General features: G+C 50.5%; 1 protein-coding gene and 1 long non-coding RNA gene across 2 annotated transcripts in view; one reads left to right on the plus strand and one right to left on the minus strand.

The window, feature by feature from the left end:
- Positions 1 to 13081, plus strand: part of PPFIA4 (PTPRF interacting protein alpha 4) — a 52453-nt gene extending 39372 nt beyond the window's left edge. Inside the window, 5 exon segments of the mRNA XM_026456678.1 lie at positions 2421 to 2518; positions 3179 to 3354; positions 6109 to 6177; positions 9958 to 10138; positions 10700 to 13081. Coding sequence (XP_026312463.1) covers positions 2421 to 2518; positions 3179 to 3354; positions 6109 to 6177; positions 9958 to 10138; positions 10700 to 10749 — 574 coding nt within the window. The 3' untranslated portion in view covers positions 10750 to 13081.
- Positions 351 to 10763, minus strand: LOC116418833. The gene is made up of 2 exons (XR_004228989.1): positions 10564 to 10763; positions 351 to 7225 (listed from the first exon to the last, which is right to left on the minus strand). It is a non-coding gene; the product is annotated as an uncharacterized LOC116418833 (long non-coding RNA).
- Positions 13082 to 13433: the final 352 nt, after the last annotated feature.

Raw genomic sequence — 13433 nt, forward strand, 5'->3', positions numbered from 1 at the left:
TTTTTTTTTTTTTTTTTTGAGACGGAGTCGTGCTCTGTCGCCCGGGCTGGAGTGCAGTGGCTGGATCTTAGCTCACTGCAAGCTCCGCCTCCCAGGTTTACGCCATTCTCCTGCCTCAGCCTCCTGAGTAGCTGGGACTACAGGCGCCCGCCACCTTGCCCGGCTAGTTTTTTTTTGTATTTTTTAGTAGAGATGGGGTTTCACCGTGTTAGCCAGGATGATCTCGATCTGCTGACCTTGTGATCCGCCCGTCTCGGCCTCCCAAAGTGCTGGGATTACAGGCTTGAGCCACCGCGCCCGGCCGAGTACTTCAGAGTTTCTAAAGCATTTTCACATGTCACCACCAAACTATGTGTCTACCTGCTTTTATTCCATGTAACATTTCACAAGCATGTTCTTACGTCTTTAAAATTTCTTTTAAATCATAATTATTATGATAAGAAACGGCTATTTTAAAACCTTATTTTACAGATAAGGAAAACAAGTTCAATAGAGATTGATTTCCATCAGGTCACCCAGCCAGGTGATTACAGAATGGGGCTCAAATCCTTGTCTCTTGACACCCCACTCAGAGCTCTTTTCCTTGGGACATGGTGCTTTATCGAGCAGGTCTTCTAGAAGAGCTCCTGTTTTGGTAGGACAAGCATGCATGATAGTCATATATGTCACCCTAATAGTGCTGCCACTACCGAGTGCCTGTAATGTTCCCAAAGGCTGGGCTAAGCCCTTGCATTTATTGTCACCTGCAAGACAGGTGTGACCCCATCTCACATTTACTGGGTGCCTCTCAGCTAGGAAGGGGCAGAGCTGGCATCTAAACCCAGGTTGACTTAACTTTAAGGGCTTTATATTTTTGCCATGGTATGCAGCAGCTTTGAAAGGAACTGGACTGGAAATTATAGTGAGTGAGATTGAAATTAGACAGAAGGCATTTCCAGTCATGAGCTGTGTGTGCACATGCCTCTTCACAGTGGACCAAGGCTTAAACCAGCGGCTTGAGCAACACATGGGCGGCTTGGGCCAGAAAAGGGTTCCTGGAAGTGGCGTCTCTGAGCTCTGTTCTAGGCAGAAGAGCCTCCTGCTGAGAAGTGAGGGGAGAAAAGGAGGGAGCAGGCTGCACAATTTAATCTCACAAAGCAGTGCCCTCAATAAGAGTCAAAAGCAGGTAGAGCTGGGAGGGACCTTCCATTCTAATTCTGTAAAGATGGAAAAACTCAGAGAAGCTGAATGACAAAGTAGTGTTCACGGAAGGAAGAACACTATAGCTCTTCTATGAGGGAATGAGCTGCCTTGAGAAGTAATGAGTTCGCTGCCCCTGGAGGCGCTCAGATACAGGCTCAGTGACTACTCTGAAGGAAACTGCAGGGGTGACTCCTGCCTTAGGTGGGAGCGTGGACCAATGGCCTCCAGGGTTCCTTCTGACCCATAGAATCTGTGGTTCTGTGCCTGGCTTAGTTACGGAATGCTTGCTCTGCACCTGATACTGTTTAAGTGCTTTTAGTAATTTGTGTGAATTAATTATTTCATTTAATTAATCAAGCATTTGTAGAGTCCCTTCTCTGTGCTAGGGGTTTAGGATCAGTGAACAAAGACCCCTGCCCTCATAGAGCTTATATTCTAACTGGAAGAGACAGTCAAGGAATAATAAATACATGGTATGTTAATAGACAAAACATGCTAGGAAAAAATTAGACCAGGGTGAGAGGGATTGGGAATATGGGCCAGGGGTGGTGATGGTGATACTGCAATTCTAAATCTGATGAACACTGTGACTAGTGAATTGGACTGAGAAGATGACATTTAAGCAAAGACTTAATGGAGACAAAAGGAGTAAGCTACACAGCCGACTGGGGGAGGAGTGTTCCAGGCAGAGGCAGCCACCAGTGCAAAGGCCCTGAGGCCTGCAGGCCCAGTAAGCCTGCTGTGTTTGAGGAGCAGCAGGGGTGTCAGTGTGGCTGCAGCAGAGAGGGCAAGAGGGAGAGTGGCTGAAGCAGCTGTTAGACAGGTGGCGGAGCAGATCATGGAGTATCTTATAGGCCGTTGTAAGGACTCTGAGTGAAGTAGGGATACAAAGGGGTATCTTGTTTTTGCTTTTTCTTTCACTTGCAGGTGGTAGGGGTCTTTGTCATTCCAGTGCCTGGAGAGAGGGACATGTTGGTTTCATTCAAAGAACTTTTTTCCCATCAATCCAGGCCTGCTTCCTGACTGAGAGGGAGGATATGGGTTAGACAGAGAAAGGGAGTAACCCTGGGATGGTTTGCAGGCAAGCCCCTGGGGAAGGAGGAGCATGGGGAGGCTGGGGTGCTCTTTGTGCTGGAGGCAGTAGGTCTGGACATGCTGTGGCTGGTGCTGGATGTGAGACAGGTAGTGTGGGAGTGTGGCCCCACTGAGGCTCTGGCTCGGGGGCTGTGTGCCTGCAGAACCAGTCTTCAGTATGGCATCATGTGTCTGAAGAGGCTGAATTATGACCGGAAGGAGCTGGAGAAGAGGCGAGAGGAGAGCCAGCACGAGATCAAGGGTAAGCTTGTCAGGCTTGGAGAGGGTGCAGGAGTAGCCTGCTTGGCTGGTCCCTGCCTTGGGCCAAGTGGAGGGGAGGCATTCTCTCTCTCAGTGAATCTTCCAGTCTGACAAGGAAGATGCAGCCTCACCTTAGGGAGCTCCCAGTCTGATGGAGGAGACATGGTCCATGCCAAGTTGGCTATAATCCCCTCCCTCCACCCCACATACCAGACTGCAGCCACTAACTGGACAAATGCAATGAATCCTCTGGGACAGTGTTATAGACTGGTGTGCTTGTGGAACTTGGTGATCTGGATGGGGTTGGATGGGAGATGCAAATCTTAGAGAAGACCTTGAAGGTGGAAAGAATATGAAGACTATTCCAGCTTGTGGCAGGGGGATGACCCGTGCAAGGGCTCTGGGGAGAAAGCTCAGAGCCTGTTGGCCTGACCCCAGGTCCTGTAAACTGGCAGGGATGAAATGAGTGGGGGGGTTGGTTCCCCAGGAGCCCAGGCTCCAGGGAGGACAGAAAGAAGATACGAAAAGCTGGGGATGGGGTGGGGGCCAGAGAGCAGGGTGGACTGGGGCTCTGGGTTTAGGGAGTTCTGCTTCTGTCCTTGGAGGGCCCTTGATGAAATGTAGTATCTTCTTCCATCCCTTTTCTTCCCCCACACTCCAGATGTGCTAGTCTGGACCAACGACCAGGTGGTTCATTGGGTTCAGTCTATTGGGCTCCGGGATTATGCCGGAAACCTGCATGAGAGTGGTGTGCATGGAGCCTTGCTGGCCCTGGACGAGAACTTCGACCACAACACACTGGCCCTGATCCTCCAGATCCCCACACAGAACACCCAGGTGGGTAGCCTTTTAATCAGTCAACCTCAGTCTCTCCCTGTCTCCCTTACTTGCTCTCTTTCTTTCCCTCATACACAAAGGCTTAGGTATCTTGAGGGTGGGGAGCTTTTCTAGGGCTTATGCCAGAGGGAATCGCAATGTCCTCAATCCTCCTCTAAGTGGTCCCCTGTGCATAAGCAAGCCCTCATGGGAACACATGGTCTTCACATACAGAGCACACCTAGCATGGGCCTGGCACACAGTGTGCTCTTACAATGCACATCCCCATCCTGCCCTGGGTACCTCCATCTCCTCCTAACCCCACTTCATAGCTGAGACGCTGAGCCTTCCTTTTCATCCAGCTTCTCTGATCTGACTTTTCTTAGAGGGGAAGGAGCCCCACGGCCCGTAGGGACCAGAGAGCCCATATCACCTTTGTCTACCACCTTAGGGATCTGCTCCTGGGCCCCCGGGCTTAAAAAAGCAAAATATACCAAATTACACAGCCCAGAGCCTCTCCATGCCTGGGCTTTGGCTCTCTGTCAACAGCTCAAATGATTAAACATCTCGTGAAATTATGTTTCATCATTTTTATGGAGCTGTCATCTAAGAATATATCTAAATTTTCTTGAACCTATTTATACTTTTGGCCTTTCTAACTTCCTGTGGATAATAGATTCTAGAAACGCTGCTTGTTGTGTAGAGTACTTCCTGATTTTATTTGTCCTAAGAATGCCCCTGTCAGGCCCCTGGGGAAGGAACTACCTCCTCCTAATAGTTAGGTTTGGTAAGGCTATTTGTATTTAACCAGTTCTCACCTTTTATGATTTCATAAACTCTGATTGTATTGCCTCTGGGCCCAAGCCTTTGTCTCTCCAGACAGAGCGTTCTTAATTCTTTTAGGCTTTCCTCATACAGACTTGCCTCTGTCCCCTGATTGTTTTAGCTGCCCTTGTCTGGACTGTTTGCAGCTGTCAGATCTCTTTTGAAATTCAGCCACCAGAGCTGCACAGGCTATTCTGGGAGCAGACACGTTTTGGCTCGAGTGAGGGTAGGGCTGTGTTGTCTCGTAATTCTGGGCAGTGTGTTGGCCTTTTAGAGGTGGTGGCAGTGTACAGGGCCAGTGTGTCCTGTAGGCATTCTGCAGTGACCCCCACCCCCACCCCCACCCCGGCCAGTCAAAACGGATAGGACAGATCCCTTCATTCTCCAAGAGAAGCCTGGATTTCTCCCCCAAGTGCAGTTTTCTCCACTTGCCCACTTTGGACAAGCCTCATCTGCCACTTTCCTACCTACTCACATCGCTTTGTGAGATGCTTCTGAAATGTACACCTGTCCTCCTCACCTTTCACTGCCCAGAGGAGCAGTGTTGTTTGGATACTTGAAATTTACTATGCTTCTCCTTTCAGATCATTTCTAAAAATGTTATGTTCCCAATACTGGCCCAGACTGTCCTTATGGAACTCTATGCGTAATATTTTCTACCCAGAAATGGACTTTTCTGTTTCTTTGATTTCCTATCTCTAATGCATTCAATTTTGGAGGAAAGCGATAATTCTGTAAATAGCAGAAGGGACACCTCTCCATGGCTCTCTAACCTTTCTTAATTTCCTGACCCAGTCATTGAGCTGTTGGAAGAAGTAGTGTCTGACCCAATATGGAATCCCTCATTTAAAATGGTTAAAAATGGCTTGATGTGGTAGCTTAGGCCTGTATGCTCAGTATTTTGGGAGGTCAAGGTGGGAGGACTGCTTGAGGTCAAGAGTTCAAGACCAGCCTGGGCAACATAGTGAGACCCAGTCTTTACAAAAAGTTTAAAAAATTAACTGAGTTTGGTAATGCATGATTGTAGTCCCAATTACTGGGGAGGCTGAGGCGGGAATTTTGCTTGAGCCCAGGAGTTTAAGGCTGCAGTGAGCCATGATTGTGCCACTGCACTCCAGCCTGGGCAACAGAATGAGACCCTGTTTCACTCAAAAAAAAAAGGACTAAAAATATCTGGTAGCAGCTTTGAAAACTTTTCTGTTTCTGGCATTTCTGGAAACTGTGAATGAATTAATCTCCTGGGAGGCCTAGAGAAAGTGTGTATGCACACAGCCCAGGGACAACCAATATCCATAGTTGAGCAGGCTTCCTAATTTTAAGTTTTTGATGTGAAAACGTATCAGATATATTTATTTAATCCAAATCAGTCACATTCTGGTTATCCACGGTTTACATGCTTACGTACCCCTCCAGAAAGACAGGCACGATTTTCCCCTTTCAATTTTTTTTTTCCAAGTAGGTGAAGTCTCTTTATCTATGTGTTCTATGATCCTACTTATTTGTTTTTTTCTTAGAGACAGGGTCCTGTTCTATCGCCCAATCTGGAGTGCAGATGTGATCATAGCTCCCTGCAGCCTCAGACTCATGGGCTCAAGCTATCCTCCTGCCCAACCGGTATCTGGGACTGTAGGTGTTCACAACCACGCCCATTTAATGAATTTTTTTTTTTTTTTTGAAACAGGGTCTCACTATGTTGCCAAGGCTGCTACTTTTTAAAAAAATTACGTTTTTCTAATTTGCTGTATATGAAAGAATCCTAGGCTTACAGCTTTACTTATGAGTTTGCTTGAAGGAGCAGCTTCAGAAAGGTGTGTAAAGGCCTCTAACAGGCTAAATGCACTGAAGCCTTGTATCTCTGCCCTTGGACCCTAGGAAAATGGTGAAAGATGGCATAAAGGTAGTTAACTATAGCCCTTTCCACCTTTCCCTCTCCTGCTCTATGGACTCTAGGCACGCCAAGTGATGGAAAGAGAGTTCAATAACCTGTTGGCCTTGGGCACAGACCGGAAGCTGGATGATGTGAGTACCTGGCCATGAATTAGGAACCTTGGGGATTTGGTCATCTTAATTGGATTGAAGTTCATGAGTTCTGCCTTCCCTGGGCTAATTGTTGGAAGGCTAGTCTAAGGGAGGAGAGCCAGAGGGGATGGGGATAATGAATGTCAGGGGGTTGAGGAAGTGGACCAGCCTTAGAAGAACTTGTCGGGGGTAGTAATAGGCTGTGGAGAAGTCTCTGTGAAACTCCTGTGCAAAAGCTGAAGGCCCATGTGTTGTACTTCTAGCATCTTCCAATTCTATGCCCTGCCTTCCTATCCACATAGGATCAAAGATTTTCCCCAAGGGCCATATCTTTGGGATCACACCTTTTTCTTGATGTCTCAGACAGTATTTCTTCAGTGCAGAGCTCAGCACACCTCCAGCCTGCTCAGTAAGATTCCAGCCCATCCTTCAGGAGTGTGGGTGTGTGGAGGCAGATGCCCTGCTGAGGTCGTTAAATGACAGGTTTGCTCTCCTGCTCACCAGTGCAGTCTGCACAGCTAAACACACGCTCGGGCTTTTACCATCCCAGGTTTCTCTAGTTTTACCCTCGGGTCTACCTTCACACCAAGTTAAAGTTTTCCTCTCTCCACCCTCCTGGTCACTGAAGGAACTCCCTTGCACTTGATTTCATCAGGCCTTCCCCTTGAGTCGAGGGCATTCTGAGCCGTATGGTCCCCTTTGAGATGCCAACCTAAGCATCCTGCTGTTTTGTTTTGTTTTGCACTGGTTTGCTGAGGTCATATCCCCTCCTTGGCCCCCACCTCCTCTTCCTCCCTTCCTCCTCCCTCCTCACTTTCCTATCACTGCCCTTGCCTGTCAGGTCTGCCCTGGTTGATTTGGTTCCTAACAAGTTAAAAGAAAGCCCAGAGTGTTTGTTTTTCGCTGCTCCGTCTTCAGTCAGATCACCGTTTCTTAGTAGGGTTTAAAACAGGGTTAAAATCCACCTTTGTAGAAGGATTGCTCTGCCTCAGGGAGACACAGGGCACTCTTAGGAATTTTTGTGGCAGTGTTTTCTTCACAGAGGTACCTTGAAGTTTGGGAGAAAAAAATATTTATATAAGTATTTGTTTTGGTCATTTAGATACCTTAAAGGGGATAAACTGGCAGCCCCCCCACCCCAACCCAGAGCTGTCGCAACTCTGAGAGATCTCTGTTTTCCTAATGCCCCTGTGGTATTGACCCTCCCACTAATTCCACATGCACTTAGGATCTCGCTTGCTTTGTTGCTGTCTGGAGAAATGACTCCCATATATTTATTAGTGTGGTGCTGTCTAATTTAGAAGCTATGTAGTCCTTCAATCCTTACAAAAATATTCTTTGAATGCCTGCCCTATGCCAGGCATTGTGCCGGGCATGGTGGTTAGTGATGACGATGTCTCACTTTATGGTAATGATCACCACATGAGATAGGTTATGATGCCCATCTTACAGATGAGGAAGTTGAAGCTCAAAGAGGGAACTTATCTGCTGTGGCAGAGCAGGACCGGAACAGATGCGAGTCTGATTTCTGAGCTCTTCCCCCTTGTTCCACTTCCTCTGGGAAGCTTGTGGAGCTCTCTGACCTATCAGGCCCCAGACACTTGGGTGGAGTTATTGATTAGACATTGGGGTGTACATAGAGCTGTGCAGTGGAGTTTTTGGGATGCAACTAGGTGTGGGCTAGAGAGGATGGTTTTTGTGGGAAGCGTAGAGTAGAAGCCAGGTCCTGGGAATAAGGTAAGATTTGGGGGTGAGGGGAGGGTCTGGGGTCCAAGGAGACTGCCTCCTGTCCAGCTGTCTAGCATATCATCAGCAACCTTGAGCTGTCTCTTACAACCACACCCTCTGCCGATTTTGGTTCTTAGTGTCCCTTCTGAAGCTTCAAGGCTCTTAAGGGCGGTATCCAGTTCTCCCTGTACATGGAGATGAGGACTCAAGGGAAATAAGGAAGAGGGGAGCGGGAAGGAATAACATCTGACTATTAGGGGATGGGGGAGGAATGCAGAAACAGGTCCTTAGGGTTGGCTGAAGGTGGAAATGGAGACAAGGGGAAGGCGGGAGAGAGAAAAGAGGCTCTGGGCTAGGGTAAGAGCAGGATCATGGGGAGGACAGCAGTGACAAGGCAAGTTCCTGACAAACTCAGGAATGGGACTCCTGCATAAAGAGCCAGCTGCCACCTATTCATTTAATGAATATTTATTGAGTGCCTAATGTGATCCCAGGCACTGCTCAGAGGTTGGAGATACATTGGTTGGAACAAAAAAGATTATGGTTTCTGCCCCATGGAGCATAGAATTTGAGAGGGAGAAAGAGTGAGAGAGAAAGTGAAAGGCATGGTGGTAGGGAGAAAGGAAGGAGGTGGGAAAAGGAGGAGGAAAGAGATGCAGTCATGCATGGCTTAATGATGCTTAGCCATGGGGATGAGTTCTGAGAAATGCATCATTAGGCAATTTGATCACTGTGTGAACATCGTAGAATGTACTTACACAAACCTAGGTGGTATAGCCTATTGCACACCTCGGCTGTATGGTATAGCCTGTTGCTCCTAGGCTACAAACCTATGCAGCTTGTTACTGTATTGAATACTGCTGGCATTTGTATTTGTATATCTAAACATAGAAAAGGGACAGTAAAAGTATTATAATCTTATGGGACCACCATTGTCTATGCCGTCCATCACTGACTGAAACATTATGTGGTGCATGACTGTATTAATGAAATAATCTCATAAATACATATAAAAGTACTACTAGGATGAGTGCTATGACAGAGAGGTACATGGTGCTGAGAGTTTATCAGAGCATTTGACCCACTCAGGGCACACACAACAAACCCTAGGGGGCCACGGCTGGGAGGGGTTGTTGAGGCAAGAATAGGTGGGTGAATGTCCATTGTTCCTGCTAGTCCCACTTTGCCTGCATCAGCTCCGAGAACATGGGGTGGAGGGAGATTGGGCATGACTTCCCAGCAGGGTGATGGAGGCTCTAAGTGTGGGGTGCGGAGGCCTGTGCAGAGGGGGATCCTGTAGGGTTGGGGTCCTGGGTGCCCTGTGGCAGAGATGGTTATTTTGGAGACATGGCTGGCATGGGTGAGGAGGGGCAGATGGCAGGGGGGCTGCCTGCCATGTCCTTTGGAGGAGCCTGCGTCTGCTTGGTGGTCTGCCTGACCCATCCCTGTTACAGGGTGATCTCATCTAATCCCATTAGTGATAGGCAACCTGAGAAACAGGTCAGGCAGATGTTACTATTATCATTTTACCGATGAGGAAACAGACTCAGAGGGGTCACTCACCTGGTACAGGGTCACATAGCCAGTAAAATGGCAGAGCCAGGTGTCTGACTCCCGCCCCACACAGTACTCTTCCGGCATACTGGGCTACAGCCATTCGGAGGCCCCAGAAGGACAGGACGGTGTATATAGGGACTGGCTGTCACCTCCCATGGGCTGAGGCTGAGGAATGCCTTGAAAGGTCCACTTTGAGAAGATTGCGGTGGGCTGGGAAACAGTTCAACTGCAGGATGGCAGACCCAACAAGATTCTCCCTCACACACTCCCTCCATCCGCCACCCGGAGACAGGGAATTTCAGAGTCGCAGGGTTTCCCCATTCACTGTACAGATGGAACGACTCAAGGCTAGAAAAGGGAAGTGACCTCGCTCCCTCTTTCCAAAGGGGTGGGAGTGGTGCCCCTAGAACCAGCTGCGACTGGCCCCCTCCAGGCAGGGCGTGAGGATGGCAATTCCAACAGGCCCTCGGGCCTCTGGTGTCCACCACGGTGCAGGGGGATGACAAGGTGTTCCGCCGCGCGCCCTCCTGGAGGAAGCGCTTCCGGCCGCGGGAGCACCACGGTGGCGGCGGCATGCTCAGCGCCTCGGCAGAGACCCTCCCGGCGGGCTTCCGTGTGTCCACCCTGGGGCCCCTGCAGCCCCCACCGGCCCCGCCAAAGAAGATCATGCCTGAAGGTGAGTAACAGGCGGGCTGGGCATGGCCGAGGCCCAGCCGAGCGCGGGCTCCTTCCTGGCACCCTGGGGCCGGGCCGGGTGGAGAGGGGCGAGGCCGAGGCTGGTGCCCCGCGCTCTCGGGCTGCCGCTGCACTAACGCCCCGCGGGGAGTGTGTGCGCGCACTAACCCGCCGCTCTGTGTGTTCTCCCGCGGCTGCCGACTTCTCCCAGCCGGGACGGCGGGGGCGCAGAGACTGGAGACCTCCACGGTTCGGACCTACTCCTGCTGACCCCCCACCCTCCCGCCCCGGGTCTGACGGGGGGTGTGCCCGTGGCTCGGGGTAAGTGGGCCAGGCCTGGGGACGCAGGCACCTTGCTGCTGGCCCTCAGCCCCACACACCTGCCTTTGGCTGCCGGCCTGGCCCTGCAGCTCCAGCCCCGCTTACCAGCACTGCCCGGCTTGCCCCTTCCTGCTTCGTCTGGCCTGGGGCGCTTTGTGCTTGGAGCACGCTGCATTGCCGCTGCCGCACACATTCTGCAACCTGTCTCACAGTGTGATGCCTGTCTCTCTCTCTCCCTCAGCTCACTCCCACTATCTCTACGGACACATGCTCTCCGCCTTCCGGGACTAGCCACGGCCCCCAGGGCTGGCTTCCTCCTTCTGGGTTTCACAGGCTCCACTGGTCCTGACCCCTCCTGCTCGTTCCCCTTCCTTCCGCGGCTCCTAGTCTCGTCCGTGACTTTACGGTTGCCCTGGATCTCAGAATATATTCGTCCACCCCCTCGGCACCCCACTGTCCATTGTAAGTCTGGTGGATGTGGCTGGGGTCTCCTGGTGTTGTGGAGGCACCCAGGTTGTCCACACTTGGGATTCTGGGGGAAGGAGAGAAGGGCCTCCCAGGGTGGATGTGAAGCCACCCTTCTTCTTCTGGACCCAACCTGGTCTGCACCACAGCCTCCACCAAGACCAGGATCCTGGGCCACCAGCTGGGATGATCCTTCTAAGAAAGGGTCATTTCAGACACAGCCCTGTTTGGGCTGTTCAACCTTAGGGTCTCTGTCCACGTCTGGCTGTGCCAAATGGTTTGGCAGCTGGTTTTGGCATCCCCAGCATCACCACTCTCCCAACCCATCACTGTGACTGCGGTTCCTGCCCCCATTCTCTTGGGGACAGGGAGGGACTGGGAAGGGCTACTGAAGACCCCATTCTCCCGCAGGATGGTGAGGCTGGGAGGAGGAAGACTGAGGTAGAGATTCCAGGCCCTGGCATAAGCTGAATCCCAAATGTGGGTTTGGGAAGAACCAGAGAGAAATGGATCCCTGAGCTCTGAGCCAAGGGTGAGGATGGGGAAACTCTAAGCCCCTGCCCAATAAGAGGTGCAGGCAGACCAGCCAGAGGGAGAGCCGATGGCCTCTGGGTAGCCTTAAGCCCAAAGGGCAGGGGGAATGTCCCCTGCCCCAACCATCGGGTGGAGCTTCTGCTGGGCTGTGGGGAAGGGAGGTTGTGTGGATCTTGACTCTGGGGCAGAACAGATCTAACCATGCATTGCTAGCTCTGCTCCCAGCATCCCTTTCCCTTCTTTCCTCCTCTGCCTCACTTTAGTAATCCCAGTCCTATAAAAATGAACATGATGGGTGAATTGAATATACATTGACCCTAAAGTCAAGTTTAGGGAAAAGGCAGACTGAGGCCTCTTTTCTCTGACCTCCCAGGAAGAAAATAGCTTCTCCTACAGTGATTCATGTCCCAGATTCAGGAAAACCAATGTTAGTGAAGTCAGCCACTCTCCTGCTTGTCCCCAAATCACCTAACCCTCATCCAGGGCTCTTTTGGTGTACAGGGACTGCCTCCTCCTGCAATTCCTAAGATCCACCCAGCTTCCACCATTTTCATTGCTTTCCCCAGCAGCATGGTGGGAACCTGAGCTGAGGGATACAGGTCCTGTTTTGGTAGGAATATTATTCCCAAGAAACACCCCCTCCTCATCTACTCTCTCATCCTACCTAGGTGCCTGAAAATGTTCAAGACTTATGTTCAGGGTGGGATGATGGAACCTAGGGCTTCATCAAAGTGAGAGGAAAGGAAAAGCATCTGGCACGTGTTTCTTGGAGAGGGGCCAGTGCAGTGCCATCCTACAGGTGGCTGGAACAGCTGCTTTGCAACCTGATCACCTTGAGTTCTGAGCAGGGGCTAGGCTTGCAGGTGAGATAATGGGCCAGGGCACCCAGTCCAGAAGGAGCAATGGCACCTGGGCAGTGCCAGGGCTTAGAGCCTGCTGCTCCTTTTCAGTAGAGGAGAGGCTCATCAGTGGTGTGGTGGGGTGGGCTCTCCCCTAGGCTTGGGCAAGGCAGCCACTTGCCCTTGCTCTCCCTTAGTGTTCCCTGGCCTCCCTGCCATCGGTTTGCTGGGAGTGGAGATGGAGGGATTATTGTGCAGAAAATGAGTTGGATGGAGATAAAGGGCTTCCATCCCTGCATGATGGATGTTAAGATGATGGAGATTCCTAAGATTGGTGGAGTTGGGCAATGCAAAGCCATCTGACTCCTTCAGGGTGCTCTTGATGGGCTGACTGTATGGGAGACTCAGTCCCAGCCTCTCTCCTCTACAACTCCTGCCACTGTTGGCCATGTCGTAAGGCAGTGGCTGTGCCAGGATAGCTGGGTCCATTCAGAGCACCCTGAGAAGTATTGCAGGGAGGTGTTAAGAAGAGAAATCTGGAGAAATCTGTGCAAACAGTGATGGAAGGCTATTGTCTTGGTGTATCCCTTGCCTCATAGTCGATATATTTTTTTCTTTGGCGAGTCACCAGTGACCCGAGCCCTCCACACCAGCCTCCTGTATCTCATCAGGTCCCTTCTCAGTACTGTACTCGCTCAGTGCATCAGGAATGGGTGTATGGGTGTGTGTGGGTGTGAGTGTGGGTGTGTACGTACTAATAAACAACCTGGTTTTAAGATAATGTACAAATGGCCTCCAGTCTTTTTTTTTTTTTTAAACTCTGAACTCACCTGAGATTTCCAGTTTCTTTCACAGTCGTAAAGGCTACTGTACTCTGGGAAGGAAATATACAATTTTCAGAACTTATAGTCCATAACTGCCTGTTTATTTATATAAGCACAGGATTGATAGATTAATGTTTGGGTTACGTGTGCCCAGTGGGTAGAGGACCAGATAAGGAGAGAGGAGCCTGATGTCTTCTTTCATCTCTCTCACCTGGGTCAGGCTGTCCCCCTTTCCCGCTGCTCCTGGAGTTCCTTCTCCTGAATGCCCCTTGGTCACATCACTCCACTGTTCCCACTTTCAGCAACTCCAAGC

This window comes from Piliocolobus tephrosceles, chromosome 1 (assembly GCF_002776525.5).
Source record: "Piliocolobus tephrosceles isolate RC106 chromosome 1, ASM277652v3, whole genome shotgun sequence".
Classification (NCBI taxonomy): domain Eukaryota; kingdom Metazoa; phylum Chordata; class Mammalia; order Primates; family Cercopithecidae; genus Piliocolobus; species Piliocolobus tephrosceles.